The 15,909-nt window shown below is 44.9% G+C and overlaps 1 protein-coding gene across 3 annotated transcripts in view; it reads left to right on the top strand.

Annotated features, from left to right (window-relative positions):
* The window catches only part of TMEM135 (transmembrane protein 135), a 190,664-nt gene that overhangs the window by 13,532 nt on the left and 161,223 nt on the right, over positions 1-15,909 (top strand). For all 3 annotated transcript variants that reach the window (XM_068145853.1, XM_068145875.1, XM_068145864.1), the window contains exons 2-3: positions 2,973-3,100; positions 6,976-7,068. In XM_068145853.1, the coding sequence (XP_068001954.1) occupies positions 2,973-3,100; positions 6,976-7,068 (221 nt within the window). The remainder of the gene's footprint in view (positions 1-2,972; positions 3,101-6,975; positions 7,069-15,909) is intronic.

Here is a 15,909-nt window from a genome sequence, read left to right as displayed (position 1 = left end):
GAAAGGCCCTCAGTTATGCTCTTCCATAACCTGATGGCATCCTGGACCTGGTGGGCTGATGCAGTGTTGCATTTTCAGAGTGCAGTTGTGCCAATTAATGCCAGCAAATACTTTTCCTCTCTATTCTTCCTTTTTACTGAGTAGGCTTTTTTGTTATATACTCCAAACATAAGATGCACTTGGCCTTAGAGATCAAATCACTAACAGTGTTCATTCTTAGAGTGGCTAGTGCATTACTGACTGTGTTTGCATTTGATTTGAGGGGTGGTCTTTCATCTTCCATATAAAAGTCTAAAGCTCACATTTCTACCTTCTCCCCTCATTTTTCTTCACATGAAAACAGTGTTAGGAATGTAGCAGCCTGTCTTTAACGGGTTTTCCAGCTGTGTTAAACACAATTTCATAGCAGTCTTTTTAAGATGGGGTGCAGTTGGTCACATATATTTGTATTTTCTATCTGTTTCAAGGTGGTAGTGGCCAAAGTGTTTTCATGAGAATTAAATCACAGCTTGTTTTAAGCTGTAGGGAAAAGGAGCAATTACCATTGAAGAATACATCTTTGGTCAGATTACACTGAACTGGTAAACAGGAGGAGAAATTTTTCAGCCTGGACCAGGTGCATAAAAGATAATCAACTCTTTAGGCAATTGATCTGGTGCTTGTATGGCCAAGGATTTTGGAGGACAGGTTTGTGGTCATGACTTTTGCTGTGTTGTCTGTCATTTATTAATCCAGCTTGTTGTTCCCTTTGTTCATAAGTAATGAGGCTCTGGGGTGGCCTACAAAAGCCTTCAACACTGCCAGGTCTGCATTAAAGCATCATTGAATTTGAGGTTTCATGTATGGAATGGAATGGAATGGAATGGAATGGAATGGAATGGAATGGAATGGAATGGAATAGACCAGGTTGGAAAAGGCCTTTGAGATCATCAAGTCCAACCTATCACCCAACACCAGCTAATCAACTAAACCATGGCACCAAACACCCCATCCAGTCTCTTCCTAAACACCTCCAGTGATGGTGACTCCACCACCTCCCTGGGCAGCACATTCCAATGGCCAATAACTCTTTCTATGAAGAGCTTCTTCCTAACATCCAGCCTAAACCTCCCCTGGCACAGCTTGAGACTGTGTCCTCTTGTTCTGGTGCTGGTTGCCTGGGAGAAGAGCCCAGCCCCCTCCTGGCTACAACCTCCCTTCAGGGAGTTCTGGGCAGAAGTGAGTGAAGGGGTTGGTATTAAAAAAACAACCCAAACCCACAGCCCCACCAAGGCAGTGTCTTTTTGTTTTCAGTTTTCCCACAGGTGGTAATGGGATCCTTGGCTGTGCTGGATCCATCTTCAGGTGTGGGAAGGGAATCATCTTTCCCTCATGCTTGACTTACCTTATTCAAGAGGCTTTGCCTGACTGCATTTTTGAGGCAAGAAATATTTGCCCTGGAAGTCAGGCTGGCAGGCATTAAATTCCTTCCCTTCCTCCTGTGTGTGCCTCAGGCACAAATGTCACACAAGGACAATCAGGGTGTAGTTCATCAAATTCATTTCTCACTTGGAGGTGTTATTAAGCAGTAATGTATTTGTCTTGTCTGACTGTAGCATCCAAAAGTTTGCTCCTTTGAGGACTGCAGTGTTGTGATCTATCCAGATTGCATCCAGCTGCACATGTAGCTTACCCTTACAATGATAATACCCAGTGATACACAGACTGTTGTTTAATGCTCTCTCCTGGGTTGTATGTAGGAGAGGCTTGACATTTGTCTTATGGGTTTGCAAATCACTGAAGAGGTACTAATAGGCATTTAAAATATTGAAACATCCTTTAATGCCTCTGTTAAGGTATTTGAGTGCTTGAAATGATTCTGACTACAATAAGGTAGATTCTGACAGCAATAAGGTCTGCCCTGAGCCTCCTCTTCTCCAGGCTAAACAACCCCAGCTCCCTCAGCCTCTCCTCGTGGGGCCATAAGAGCAAACAGCTTGGAGGGACCTCAGGAGGGTGGGTTGTAAGAGCAAACAGGTTGGAGGGACTTGAGGAGAATGTTTGGTCCCAGCCTCCTGCTCAAGCAGGGCCAGTTGGATGAGATTGCTTGGGGCCTTTTCTTGTTGAGTCTTGAGTATCCCCAGTGATGGAGAGTCCACACCTGCTTTGGGCAGCCTGCTCCAACATTCAGCCACCCTCAAGTGAAATACTTTCTTCTTTGGGTCTAAGCTGAGTTTCTCATATTTGAACTTTTCAGTTGCCTCTTGTCTTACCTCTGAGGAGTGCCTGCTTCTCTGTACCTTCCCGTTCTGCCCACAGAATCTCTGGGGGCAATAAGGTTTGAGGACCTGCAGTGTCTGAGTCGTTGGATAACTGTTCTTTTGAAACCATGGGAGGTGCATTAAAGTGAGCAAGAGGAGCATCTGTGTTTCAGAGCCAGCCTGCTCTCTGCCACAGGCATTTTTTAAAGCTAAGATACCATTTCTAGAATTTGTCAGGAGCATGTTGTTCTTCCAGCAGACAGTTGGCATTTTTGTAAGCCTTGCAGTTGGTTAACTGGAGAGTAAAAGCTGTAGAAATACATTAGCTCTTCATAGAGCACAGGTTCAGCCCTGAGTTACTTCAGTGATGTTCTGACCTGAATTACAGGGCAGTGCAATTGACAGCACTCAGTGTAAATGTCTCACACTTGAAAGTTCTGGTGCCTGGCAGATCACATTTCTGACTATTCTGGCCAACAGTAACAAGGTAATAAAATTCTTCCTATACTTCCCATTTAGGATTGCTTGATGTATTTCCTGGTGTAAATATTGTAACAGCTGGAACAAGCTCAAAGGAAATCTTTGTGTATTGTCCATAAACCCAGCAGACTGAGGAGGCTTTGATTTACTGCTGAAGGGGGCATAGCTTGTTTTCCTTTTTTAACTTTTTCTTTACAATGTGCAAAAAAGATCTTTTGTTTTGTTTTGTTTCTTTCTTTCCTCCTCCTTCAGATTGCAGCAATTCTCAGGAAAAGAAAACTTGACTATTATTTGCACAAAATGCTACCTGAGATCTTGCAATCAACTTCCTTTCTGACAGCAAATGGGACCTTGTATATTGCTTGCTTTTGCATTCTAAGGTTGGTATACTGTGCTAAAAATGCAATGTAACAGGAAAGTTGTTTTTGTGCATCCTCTCCATGTATGTAATCATGAATCTGCTTTAATAATAGGCCATTTGCAGCAATGTCTGTGGGTTAAAACCACTCTTCTGTCACAGTTGGATAGAAGTAATGCACTGGGAGGGAAAATCAGCAGTCCTGTCCTTACACTGGGGTGGGCTTTAAACTGGCTACTATTAATCAGGAAGATGTAAGTTGTCCTGGACAGGTTCTTTGTATAAATCAGTTCAGTACTTGAGTGTGCTCAAGGAGCCAAGTAAGTGTTACTGGGCAAGAAAAGGAGAGCAAGCCAGAAAGCTGTGTAAATGCATGACATCTTCACAAGCACTACATGCCATTCTTCTGTCTTGTTTTAAGAGCTTCTCCTAAGATCATAATCTTGGCAAGTCCTTCACTTGGAATGTACTTAATATCAACCTTGTCTTGCAGCCTGAGATGGATAAGCTTGCTTCTGCATCCACTCCTGGGTGGGTGTGGGAGGATGGAAATCTGAGACTTCAGCCTTTTTTTGTGTATAATTTCTCTCAGGGTTTTGTATTTGTGCTTTTTAAATGTTTTGTTTGAACCTGTATGATTCCTTGAATGTATTGCTGTGTGAAACTTTCCTCCTTTCAGCAGCCCTTGGGAACACAAGTAACTGTGTGTAATTTCCCAGCACAGGATGGGGCTTCTCACTCTTTGTGTTTATCTGCCAAAGAAATATCAGTACCTGCTGTCCTGCATAGCTGTGCCCTCAGTACTTCTGCCCTTCATTAGCAACCATGCAAAGAGCTTGTTTGAGACTGGACACCTAGGTGCTCTAGATCTCATCCTAGAGAATGGTGAGGGATTGGCTATGGTAGATTTGCACGATGGGATGCATGCTGCAGTGCTTGTGTCTTTTTGGGTTGGAAGGAATGTAACAGTGAGAGCAGCAGGAACTCAGAGGCAAAACTGTCCAGCCAGCCCCATGCAGCTGATTAATCTTACTGTCCTGGAGTTCTAGACCAAACCAACTGATTAAAGCATTGTAGCTGGATGGGTTAACTCATATTTACCTGCACAGCTCCTGTTTGCAAGGAGTTGCCTGCTTTCTTTAATGGCAGCCCCAAGGAGGGGATGTGTTGGCAGGCAGATAGAATGTCCTGGAAAAAGTGACCACTTGGTCTGATTTTCCCTTTACCAAAGTTGCAGTGAGTCTTCAGCCACTGTGTACTAAAAACACATCTTAATCATCCATTAACAAGTAAAAGACCTGAATATTTTCATAGTTGTCAGTGAGAAGTCTGACTTGTGCTAATAGTAGGCCTTTTGGATGCTCTTGTAATGCTAGCTTCCTTTCAGCAAGGGCAAACCACTACACTTGAAATGCTGCAAATACTTTCAGGGATGTCAAAATGCAGGCAAGAAAGAGCAATTAAAATAATCCCAGGCATTGTTTCATATGCTCAGCATGTTGTAGGTGGGCCAGATTTCAAAGCCATGTAAATCCAATGGCAGCAGTGACTGAGGCTGTGGATAGATCTTCTCATTCTACAGGGAAGGAAGTACCAAGCTATTTTTTTTTTTCACTAGATAAAAGGGGGGAAAAAAAAAGTGAAGTAGGGACTGTGTACAGAGTGCTCTGTTGTCAGAGCTGTGAGGGTGATGATCTCTTACAGATATGTGACAGACCAGCTGTGGGCTGCAATCTTTGGTGAGATTCAGCAGACTACATCTGTCTGAGCTTCAGATGGAAGTGCCAGACCCAGTGCTGACTCTGTTGAATGAAAGCTGTGGGTTTTAGGGTTTCAGGTCTTTTAAGCACCAAACATCATGAAGACATGGTTCTTTTAGTCCAGCAATTAGAGTAATAAAGTTTATCCATGCACAGCTTTCTATGAGCTTGTTGAATTAGATTCAGCCTTTGAGTTTTGAGCACTGAGGAATTAGATGCATAACCTGAAAGCACTGCTATTTCTCATTCCAGTTTCTAACCATAGGCCATGTGAAAACAGCCACACAAATAATAACAGAAGCTTAGAAAACATAGAATACACCAGGTTGGAAGAGACCTTCAAGATCATCATGTCCAACCCATCAACCAATCCAACCCACCTAAACAACTAACCCATGGCAACCAAGCACCCCATCAAGCCTCCTCCTGAACACCTCCAGTGATGGTGACTCCACCACCTCCCCAGGCAGCCCATTCCAATGGGCAATCACTCTCTCTGTGTAGAACTTCTTCCTAACCTCCAACCTAAACCTCCCCTGGCACAGCCTGAGACTGTGTCCTCTTGTTTTCATTTACTTTCCCAGAAGTATGAATGTTTCACTGACTGGTTGGAGATATTAATTTCCACTAGGATTTATTATGTGGAAGATGTTCCTGTCATGTCCCCAGTCTTATCTGCCCAAGCTTGTAAGCATTCATGGTGAGACTCTGCACTGTGCCAAAAGCAGATTCCCATTTCTTTCCCACAGAGGAGACATTTGTTCTGTTCCTCACCAGGTGTGTCTGGTAGGATGCCTTCAGACCTATTAAGATGTTTCAAACAGCTCCTCTGACCCTTCCTGCAGTAATTGTTTTCCAGGAGAGTCCTAATGCTGAACTTTCACTCCTGCAGCCCTTGGCATTGTCATCCTGAGAACTGATGCCCTTGCAGCCGTGGGAATGAGCAGCGTGTGTAATTGCCATTACCTCACTGGCTGCCGCTGCGCTGGCTCTCTGCTCGCTTCTGAGCATCAGCTGGCATTGCTCACTGCTTGTGAGCTATTTCTGCAGGAGGAGGGTGGAATTAGGCTGACCATGCCTTTAATAGCAAGAATGAAAGCGGGCTAAGCAGGTGGTATTGATGAGTTTGTTCTCTCTTCTGTATCTAAGAATATTTCTCTTTCTCCCAAGTGTATGCATGGGGCATTTTGTTTGCTGTGTTTTGTCCACTGTGGTTTCTGGAAGGGTGGATTCCATTGTTAACAGTTTTGCTACACTGGTGGTGCTTATCACCTGAGCAGCCTTGGTGTAACTGAAGTATGTTTATTATCATGCCACCAAGTTCCAATTGCTTCTGTGATCAGCCTCGATCGGTTTGAAGGTGTGATGCTGAAGACACCAAATGTGATGGGTGGCTCTGTGTCTGAGGTGCATTTTGTTTTCCCTCCTTTAACAGCAAACAATTTATAGAAGTATTTTCTCAGATGTTGTCAGTTTTGTAGCTAACCTTTTTAACTCTCACTGTTGGAGGGATGGTGATGCTTGAAAATGTCTGGATTCTTTGAGTCAAATCCAGGCCTTGCAAAGCATGGGAGCTTTCCCACCTTGGCAGAACTGGAATGTCACTATGGCTTCCAGTTGTAATGCAGAGATTGATTCCTTGGCTTGCTGTAAGTTAGGGCTGTACTGCTCTAGCATGAGGGGACTGTCTCTGGAATGTAGTGTATATTATAGTACTTTGATTGAATTCCTGACTGACCTGATTATGTCCCTACATTCCACAAGGCACAGCCTCCTGAAGATCTATGTGGCCGAGTAGCAGAGAGAGGAGCAGAGAGAAGAGATTTCTGTAGTTGGTATCTGCACTTTCTCAGAAACCACTCTGAAAAGCACTGCTTTCTCTGAAGCAAAGTAGTTATTGAAATGAGATCAGTATGTTATTAATGAGGTATTTCAGGTGTTTAATGTTTATGAGGGAGCTCAGAGGGAACCCCTTTGGGAGCTATCCAATGATTAGTATTTGTTTGTAAGTATTGACTAATGTAGAGGGCCACAATTAATGAAGCATGTATAGTTTTATGATACAGGTAAGACTTGGTGTTGTGCATGAATGTTTCAGTTGCTCTAGATGTAATATGTGTACAAATTCCATTTTCAGGAAGATACTTGGAAAATTCTACTTTTGGACCCCTGGCTTTGGTGCTGCCTTACCTGCCTCCTACATGGCTATTCTAATTGAAAGGAAAAGCAGGTAGGCTTGGTGTTGATGGATTGTCAATTTTACATCATAATACTATTTCTTGTTTGGGTCATTTGGTGCTTGACATCTGACAACTCAATGGGTTTGTTTCAGGATGTTGCAAATGTAGGTCACCTTGAGTAGTGTCTTTTGCAACCATAGATTTAAATCTGGAAAGCTAGAGTTTCTTGCTTGTGGTTTGCTTTGGGTTTCCTAATGAGCAGGAGCGTGCTAATTGAAGTTGCTGATGACTTAGGTTAATGTGACAACAGTTAAGACAGAGGAGTGAAAGGATGTTGTGTGACAGACTGGAAGAGCTGAAGGAATCCAGACTGGGTGAAGTGTAATGACAGGGAAAGCAAAGCCTCTCACTTAAGGAAAAGTGCTGAAGTTCAGCTAGCAATGGAAGGTTTGTTATAAGAGCATAAGAGTGGTGAAGAAAGCCCTGGGTCCTCCAAGGATAGTTGAAAGATGCTGTTTGTAGGAGTCATGAAAGGTGTCAACTCCAAGGCTCTAAGAGCATCATTTTTTGAAATCCAGTTTGTATTGGTAGCTTCTCTCCACAGTGACAGTTGCAGTGCTTTCAGAGGCAATGAGGGCCTTCAGTCACCTAGGTAGCAGCTTTTACTCAAAGTGCTGTTGGTCTCTTCTCCCTAGTGACAAGTGATAGAACGAGAGGAAGTGGCCTCAAGTTGAGCTGGGGGAGGTTTAGATAAGATATTGGAAGAAACTTCTCACTTGAAAAGGTTCTCAAACACTGGAATGGACTCCTGAGGAGAAAGGTGTCACAGTATCACTGAGGTTGGAAGAGACCTCGAGGATCATCAAGTCCAACCTGTCACCACAGACCTCATGGCTAGACCATGGCACCAAGTGCCACATCCAATCCCCTCTTGAACACCTCCAGGGATGGGGACTCCACCACCTCCCTGGGCAGCACATTCCAATGGCTAACAACTCTCTCAGTGAAGAACTTTCTCCTCACCTCCAGCCTAAACTTCCCCTGGTGCAGCTTGAGACTGTGTCCTCTTGTTCTGGTGCTGGCTGCCTGGGAGAAGAGACCAAGCCCTTCCTGGCTACAACCACCTTTCAGGTAGTTGTAGAGGGCAATGAGGTCACCTCTGAGCCTTCTCTTCTCCAGGCTAAGCAACCCCAGCTCCCTCAGCCTCTCCTCACAGGGCTGTGCTCAAGGCCTCTCCCCAGCCTTGTTGCCCTTCTCTGGACACCTTCAAGTGTTTTGATGTCCTTCCTAAACTGAGGGGCCCAGAACTGGACAAATCCCCATCCCTTGGGGGTGTTTAGAAGATGCATGGGTGTGGTACTAAGGGACGTGGTTTAGCAGCAGATGTGGTGGTTGCTCTTTTCCAGCCTCCGTGGTTGTGTGGATCTGTGATCAGTTGTGAAAAGATGCTGTAAGATGCAGCTGAAAGAGGTGGGCATTGTTACTGCCCAAATGACATTATTTAATGACATCAGAGGGTAGAAAGTCTAGCTTGGTTTTTCAAATGTGGAGCTGTTTGGTATGTCACCAGATGTGAGCTCTCTGTTCTGTGTGAAGTGCTTCTGACTGACAGACAGTGCAGTATGGTTTTCTGGCTTCACATCTGTTTGTTTGTTAGCTTCTCCTACAGACAAAATTGAGTGTTAATAGATTTGTAATCTCTCAGAGTACTGTGTGGTGTGGAGATGCAGTGACATTTGCAGTCTCTGGACTGGCTCTGGAGTAGCATAACAAATTGTGCTGAAAAAATGAAGGAGGTGGGAAAAAGCCCTGATGTGAGTTCATAAATATATCTCTAGCCCTTGAAATTACTACTAGCAGCTGGCAGCAACATCAGACTTAATCACTTAATCTCTTCCCAAGTGGACACCCTATTTTAAGTACCTCACTGGCATTTGCTTGCACAGCATCCCTGTCAGTCCTGAACTTGGGAGCAGCAGGCTTGTAGATGAGATTTTCTTCCAAGTGTTGATACTGATGTGTGGCAGCCTTGCACATTTCATAATTCTTATGGAAGAGTGGGAAAAAGAGATGGATGGCTTGTCTAGGTGTGTTATAAACCTGGGGAGGAGAGCATTAGGACATGTGTTACAGAGCTAGTGTCTGTGCAATGCAGATTTGCATGGCACAGGAGGGAAGGTGACATTTCACAGGCAGGCAAGCGCTGTTCTCTGAAGTTATGGCACTGGCAGAGATGTTGAAAAGTGAGCAATGAAACAAAAAGTACTGTAGGGGTTTGTGATGGGTTAAAGCAAACCAACAAGTTAACCTCTCTGTTTCTCCCAACACAGAAGTGAGGAAAAAACAATACACAAAACCCCCTCCAGGCTGAGACAGAAAGGGTGAGCTGAGAGTTTAGCAAGGAAATCAGGTAATCATAACAAGAATGCACAGGTACCTGAAGCCTTTTTGCAGGAAAAGCACAGCAGAAGCAGTCAAGCTAAAAAGCCAAGGCAAGGAGCTACTCCCCCATCCCTCTCTGGCCTGCTGCCCTCGCAGTGGAAGAGAGCCAACCCCAAAGCCGGAACAGGAAGCCTCTCAGGTTCCAATCTGAACGTCAAGCACCAGCGTACTTTGCTCCAGCAGCACTTCCATGTTGGAAGCTGGCAGGAGGCAGGACGGTTTTGACTAGCAGCAGCAGATTAAAACTCAACTGATGACACTGTTCCTGGTGGGTTACCTGTTTTCACATGCAAAGGAAATGTTCTTGTGAACAAGGAAAGCACTTTGTCTGCAGAAATTAGAATGCACATCTTCCCATTCCTGTTGAGTTTGGCTGTGACAAAGGTGTGGTTAGGCCACACCTCCAGTCCTGTGTCCAGTTCTGAGCCCCTCAGTTTAGGAAAGATGTTGAGTGGCTGGAAGGTGTCCAGAGAAGGGCAACAAAGCTGGGGAGGGGTTCGGAGCACAGCCCTGTGAGGAGAGGCTGAGGGAGCTGGGGTTGCTTAGCCTGGAGAAGAGGAGGCTCAGGGGAGACCTTCTTGCTCTCTGCAAGTACCTGAAGGGAGGTTATAGCCAGGTGGGGGTTGGTCTCTTCTCCCAGGCAGCCAGCACCAGAACAAGAGGACACAGTCTCAAGCTGTGCCAGGGGCTGGAGGTGAGGAGAAGGTTCTTCCCAGCAAAAGTAATTGGCCACTGGGATGTGCTGTCCAGGGAGGTGGTGGAGTCCCCATCCCTGGAGGTGTTCAAGAGGGGACTGGGTGTGGCACTTGAAGCCATGGTTTAGTTAGTCCTGAGGTGTTGGGTGACAGGTTGGACTTGATGATCTCTGAGGTCTTTTCCAACCTTTCTGATTCTCTGATCAGTGTTTGAATTATTTTCTGTGTCTGGTCCTAGTACCTATGGCAGTAAGTAAGGTCCTAAGGAGCACTTGCAGAAGTGTGTTTAAAAGAATATCAATTTCTTTACAGTGTCACTTTTTGTTTGATATTAAAGCCAAAGGTGTGATTCTTTTGTCACAGATTTTAGTCTTGTAGTGGTAGACATAAAAAGTTGGGTTAGCAGATCTTCCAAAGTGAAGCTATGACTTGTTTACATTCATTTCATGAAGACCTTCACATGCATTTCTTACCTTTGTGTGGAGCTGTTTTAGCAGTGTACTCCTTATGGATTCATTGTTTCAAACTGTTGATCAGAAGCAATTTGACTTGGAATTTAGAAGAAGAAAAAAAAAGACTCTTGTGTTTTTGTATGTGGCTTTTGTTTGCCATTCAGTCTCATGCCAGGTTTTCAGCATGATTAAATGCTACCCACAAGAATGGAGCACATAGGAGAGGAGCAGGTACCTGTCTGAGACTGAAAGGCATGCTACTACCTTGTTCTTAGAAGCACTGAAATTGTTAGAAGGCAAGTAAGTAACTGAAGATACTTGCTAAATTGCTGTGAGTGAAGCTGTTGAAATGTTGTGTGAGGCTTGGCTGAAGCCAGCCTGTTGCTGGAAGTCTGCTGAGGTCAGGTGGCCCTTGCTGATTCCTAAGAAACAGAAGTCCCATAGCTCAGTGCAGAGCCTGTATTTCACAGCTCTCCCAAGGATCTTCTCCTGAGAGATTTGTAAGTGTGCTGATGCTTCAAAGCTGTGTGAGTTGTGTTTGTTCTGTTAGCTAAGTGGCACACTTCAGTTTGTTAGGTTCTTCAGAAAGAACGTACTAGTGAGTGTCAAGACCCACAACTAAATCTGTAAGGAGAGACACAGTTCCAGCCTCAATTGTCTCACTGCCTAACTTTATTTATTTCTCTGTTTGTTTAAAACAAAAAATCCTTTGCCCTTTGTAAGTAATTAAACCAAAGGAAGTTTAACTGCAGCCAGCTAGAAGTTCTGTGGCAGTTATGAAGAGACCCCTCTGGGGCTGCCCCTTGCTCCCCCTCGGGCTGCACTCATGTACTGGCTGTTAACGTTACAGCGGCGCCTGTCTCCTTGCCACAGCTCAGACTGTCTCACTGATGGCCTTATAAAAGTGGAGATTTAGGACTCTTATAATTTGGTTGTAAAATTCTGCTCTGGGTAACCACTGACAATGTGTTTTGAGTTGAAAAACTTGGGGTGTTTTTCATAAAAACATTAAACTGGAGTCTCAGGAAAATATCTGAAGCCTTTAAGCCTTTAAGAGGTGACAGAGTACAACATTTGCACACTACAGGGAACATCTATATGTGCATATATGTAGTGTCCTTGGAAACAGAAGTATCACTATGTATTGCCTAGAAAAGTGGCAGAAACATTTGTGCAGCAGCAGTGTGGAAGTTTAGGAAAGATGTTGAGTGGCTGGAACATGTCCAGAGAAGGGCAACAAAGCTGGGGAGGGGTTTGGAGCACAGCCCTGTGAGGAGAGGCTGAGGGAGCTGGGGGTGATTAGCCTGGAGAACAGGAGGCTCGGGGAGACCTTATTGCTCTCTCCAACTCCCTGAAGGGAGGTTGGAGCCAGGTGGTGCTTGGTCTCTTCTCCCAGGCAACCAGTGTCAGAACAAGAGGACACAGTCTCAAGCTGTGCCAGGGGAAGTTTAGGCTGGAGATGAGGAGAAAGTTCTTCCCAGAAAGAGAGATTGGCCCTTGGGATGTCCTGCCCAGGGAGGTGGTGGTGTCACCATCACTGGAGGTGTTTAAAACCAGACTGGCTGAGGCACTTGGTGCCATGGTTTAGTTGATTAGATGGTGTTGGGTGATAGGTTGAACTTGATAATCTCTGAGGTCTTTTCCATCCTGGTTAATTCTGTCTTCTGTATATTTGCAATCTTGATGAGACCTTTGGTTGCTGTTGGGGTAATTTGCTTGTTGTAAGTGCAGTTGGTCTGCAGGTATCATAAAGGAGCAATAGGGCAGCACAGTGATGGTAAAAAGGATATGTTGAAGATGAAGACAGCATTTGTATAAGTTTGTCTATTGAAAGTGACAATTGCCTTTCTCAAACATTCGGTGATTATTCAGGTTGATGTTATATTTTAGGGAAACCTCTAAATCACCAGCATGGGAGTGTGTGTGAGATCTGTGATCAAAACAAGTGAACAGACTTCTAACACAGCAAGGGTGTTTGCAAGCTTTAGTCTTACTGGCTCTAAGCAAGAAGCTGAGAGAGCAAGCTACAGGCAGGGTGGATTTTTTCCATGGGTTTTGTGTTGTAGTGGAACAAACCCCTCAAGTTTGGATCACTCACGTGAGTGCTTTGTGGTGTAGTCTGGTAAGGAGAGCTAGCAGGCCAAAAATGATTGTGGAGTTTTACTCTAGAGTGATCATTAGTGTGAAATACAGAGCCAAGCTGTGCAAGTGGAGGGGAATGCTTTTTGTTTCTGAAGCCCAGGATGTGTAAATCCATTGCCCTCCAACAACTGCCTTGGTGTGAGCCAGCGTTTGAGATCTGTGTTTTTGTAGTAACAGCATGTAAACACCTGAACATGTTTTGCTGCGTGCTTTGAGGGCTGCTACTGCTGCACTTACAGACTTACATCACAGAATGGGCTTGGTCTGAAGGCATAACCTTAAAGGCCAGCGAGTTCCAACCCCTCTGCCACTGGCAGGGGCACCTTCAGCTAAATGAGGTTGCTCTTAAAATGACCATAGGGAGGGAAAACACGGATAGTTAAAGGTTGCCTGGGAGTGCAAGAGTTGATCTGGATGATTGCTGTGATTGTGGGCACACAGTGACTGACAGCTAGCTCAGGACAGGCAGCTCTCCTGAGGGTTTTTCATTGGAAAGTAGCATCTCCTGCTGACCTTGGACCTTAAGGGAAACTCCAGGAGCTGGGAGCTGTTGCCATGCATAGGGATAAAGTAGTTCTAATGAATGCCATGCAGTAGGTTGTCTTTTCATGAAATGGCATCACCTGTCTTACTCTCTGTTTGTCCTGACACATTCAGTCTCTAGTCTGGAAAAAAGCCAACAGCATCCTGGTGTTTTACAGTGGGGAGATGCTGATCTCTGTAGGCTGTGTCCCTGACAGTAACACACTTTGATGGTATTTTCAAAGAGATTTCTGTTTTTCACTTACAGCATTGCTTGTTGATGCTACAGATACCTGAAGTTGATTTAGCTGTGTTCAGTTAAATCAGTATTAATGAGTTTTGAAGGAGAGGAGCAGTCATTGGCAGTGTGTCTGAAGTCAAGCAGGTGGGGCAGGAGAGCAGCAGGGCTGAACAGGGAACTCATCATGGAGCTCAAGAAGAAAAATGAATTGTATGATCTCTGGAAGTGAGGCCAGGCTCTGCAGGAAGATTACAGAGCTGTGCTTCATATCTGCAGACAAGAAAGGCCAAAAGTTCAGTTAGAGTTGAAATTGGTCAGTGGTGTACCTGACAGCAGGAAGGGCTTTTTTAAGCATGTCAATAACCAGAGGAGGTCTAAGGAAAATATGTGACCACGTTATCCCATTTGCTGGGGTTGCAGAGGCAGCCAGAGCAAGGATACTGGAAGATCCCATGTGAAATACAGACCAGTGGTTCTGGAGACACCTGGGTGGGTTTGTATAGACTGGCTTTGTTTTCTCTCATTGTTACAGTCAGGGCTGAGCTGGATCATGCAGGACTGTTTTGGTTGCATTTGCTCTGTGATCTCTGGTTCCATGAGTTCCAGGAGGATTTCCCACCTTAGGCACACCAGCACCAGGGAGGGTAGTTCAGGAATAGTAACATAAAATCATCACAGGCAGCACTCATTGAGATCTGGGCTACCTCTCTCAGTTCACTTTGGGGCAGCCTGGATGGGGAAAGGGCAGTGCTAAGGTCAAGCTCCAGTCTGTGATAGACCCCAGGTGGCTCTGTGTAGCTTGCTCTCCCTGCACTGCTCCAGGAGTGTCTGGCATTTGCTCATAGTCATATTCTTTTGTTTAATTGTTATTCTACCTTCTGCTTGTGGCAAATCTGGTTTTGAAAGGTTCACTTTGTAGGCTGAAAACTAAGTGAAAGGGGTTTAGTTGTTAGTATAATTTAGTGTTGGTTTTCCTCATTCACTCCAGAAACATCCCTAAGCCCCCTAACAACTTACAGCACTGTTGAAGTGTTCACACTCAGGCCGGTGCTGAACACTGAACTGCTCTGCAAGCCTGACTTGGATTCAAATGGCACAAAGAGTGGATTGATGACTCTGTTCTCTCTGCCTGGCACTGGCATCCAGGATACACTCATTTGGGCTTCCTTGGCTTAAGCAAACACTTCATACATCTTCTGTGTCTGAGTACTTGTGTGGACCACGCAGCTCCTGGAGGCGGAAAAATCAATGTTTTGCTGGTATAGAATAAACCTCAGCTGCTGGCTCAGCAAGCTGGCTGGAACACTGCCCAGTGTGGCAGTGAGAAACGTGACATATGCCTGCTGAGGTAACAGCTGTGCCCATCATACCTCTGGTACAACTGCTGCAAGTCTGTGAGGGAACTGTTCCGTGACACCTTCCTCAGTCTGCTCATAAGATACTGTCTTTCAGAGAGCAGGGACTCAAACCTTTGTTTCTGTATGAGCCACACCTATAAACCCTCTGTAAGTGATGTGACTTTCCTGTAACCTCACTGGTCTCAAGGAATTGGCATTGTTGTTAGCTCCTGCAGTAGGACAGATGTGGAGGTGGGAACCAGGAATGGCAATGATTTGCTATATTTAACCACACGAGGATGTTCTGTGGTGAAGATTGCGACACTATGCTGTGGTTAGACATCTTGCTTCCCCTTCCTGCCCTTCTCCCCTCCACATCCCAGCACAGAAAATGACCTTTTCATTTCCTTTATTAATCCTAGGGATTGCATAGTGCTGCTTCTAATCAGATGCCCTCTACTCAGACTGAAGCAGTTTGATGAAGTGCTGTTAAAGCTTTCCCCTAAAGACAGTCTGTCTTGAAAAGCAGCACCAGTGGAGTTCACGGCATCAAGGGCAAGGATAAAGCAAGACTGGTGAATTTGGGCCAATATTTCATCATGATCCAGGCTGCTTCAGATTTAGTGAAAGGCTGAAACAGTATGGGCTGTCTGGTAGTGCAGCATTGTTTTGTCTGCTTGAAGAAATCCGTATGTGCTCCATCTAGCTTCATCAGGGATGTTTTTCCTTTCAAGCTCTTCTGCAGTGGCTGTTGCTCATTCATCATGAGCAGAAGTGTTCTAATGTCAAACCACTGGCATTTTTGATCTTTGAGCTTAAAGGTAGAAAATGGTATGTTCAGACTGGACTTGGCAGTGGCTTTTTCTGTCTTTGCTAGGTGAAATGTCACAGTAACATCTGGATGAAGTATCTGGCACGGTTCATGATCCAGTAGTGGTATCCTGCCAGAAAATGACTTCTCAGTCAGTAAGGATGTGTTGAAGTAATTCTCAGTGAAACTTGCATGCTTTGCCTACCTTTCTGGAGAAGGTTTACACTGGCTTCTGGCAGGGCTGTTCCT

Source organism: Melanerpes formicivorus, unplaced genomic scaffold (assembly GCF_026170545.1).
Source record: "Melanerpes formicivorus ecotype bairdi unplaced genomic scaffold, bMelFor1.0.p_v2 SCAF_1, whole genome shotgun sequence".
NCBI classification, from domain to species: Eukaryota; Metazoa; Chordata; class Aves; order Piciformes; family Picidae; genus Melanerpes; species Melanerpes formicivorus.
The sequence above is the reverse complement of the archived record's forward strand: the minus strand, read 5'-3'. Positions and strand labels throughout refer to the sequence as shown.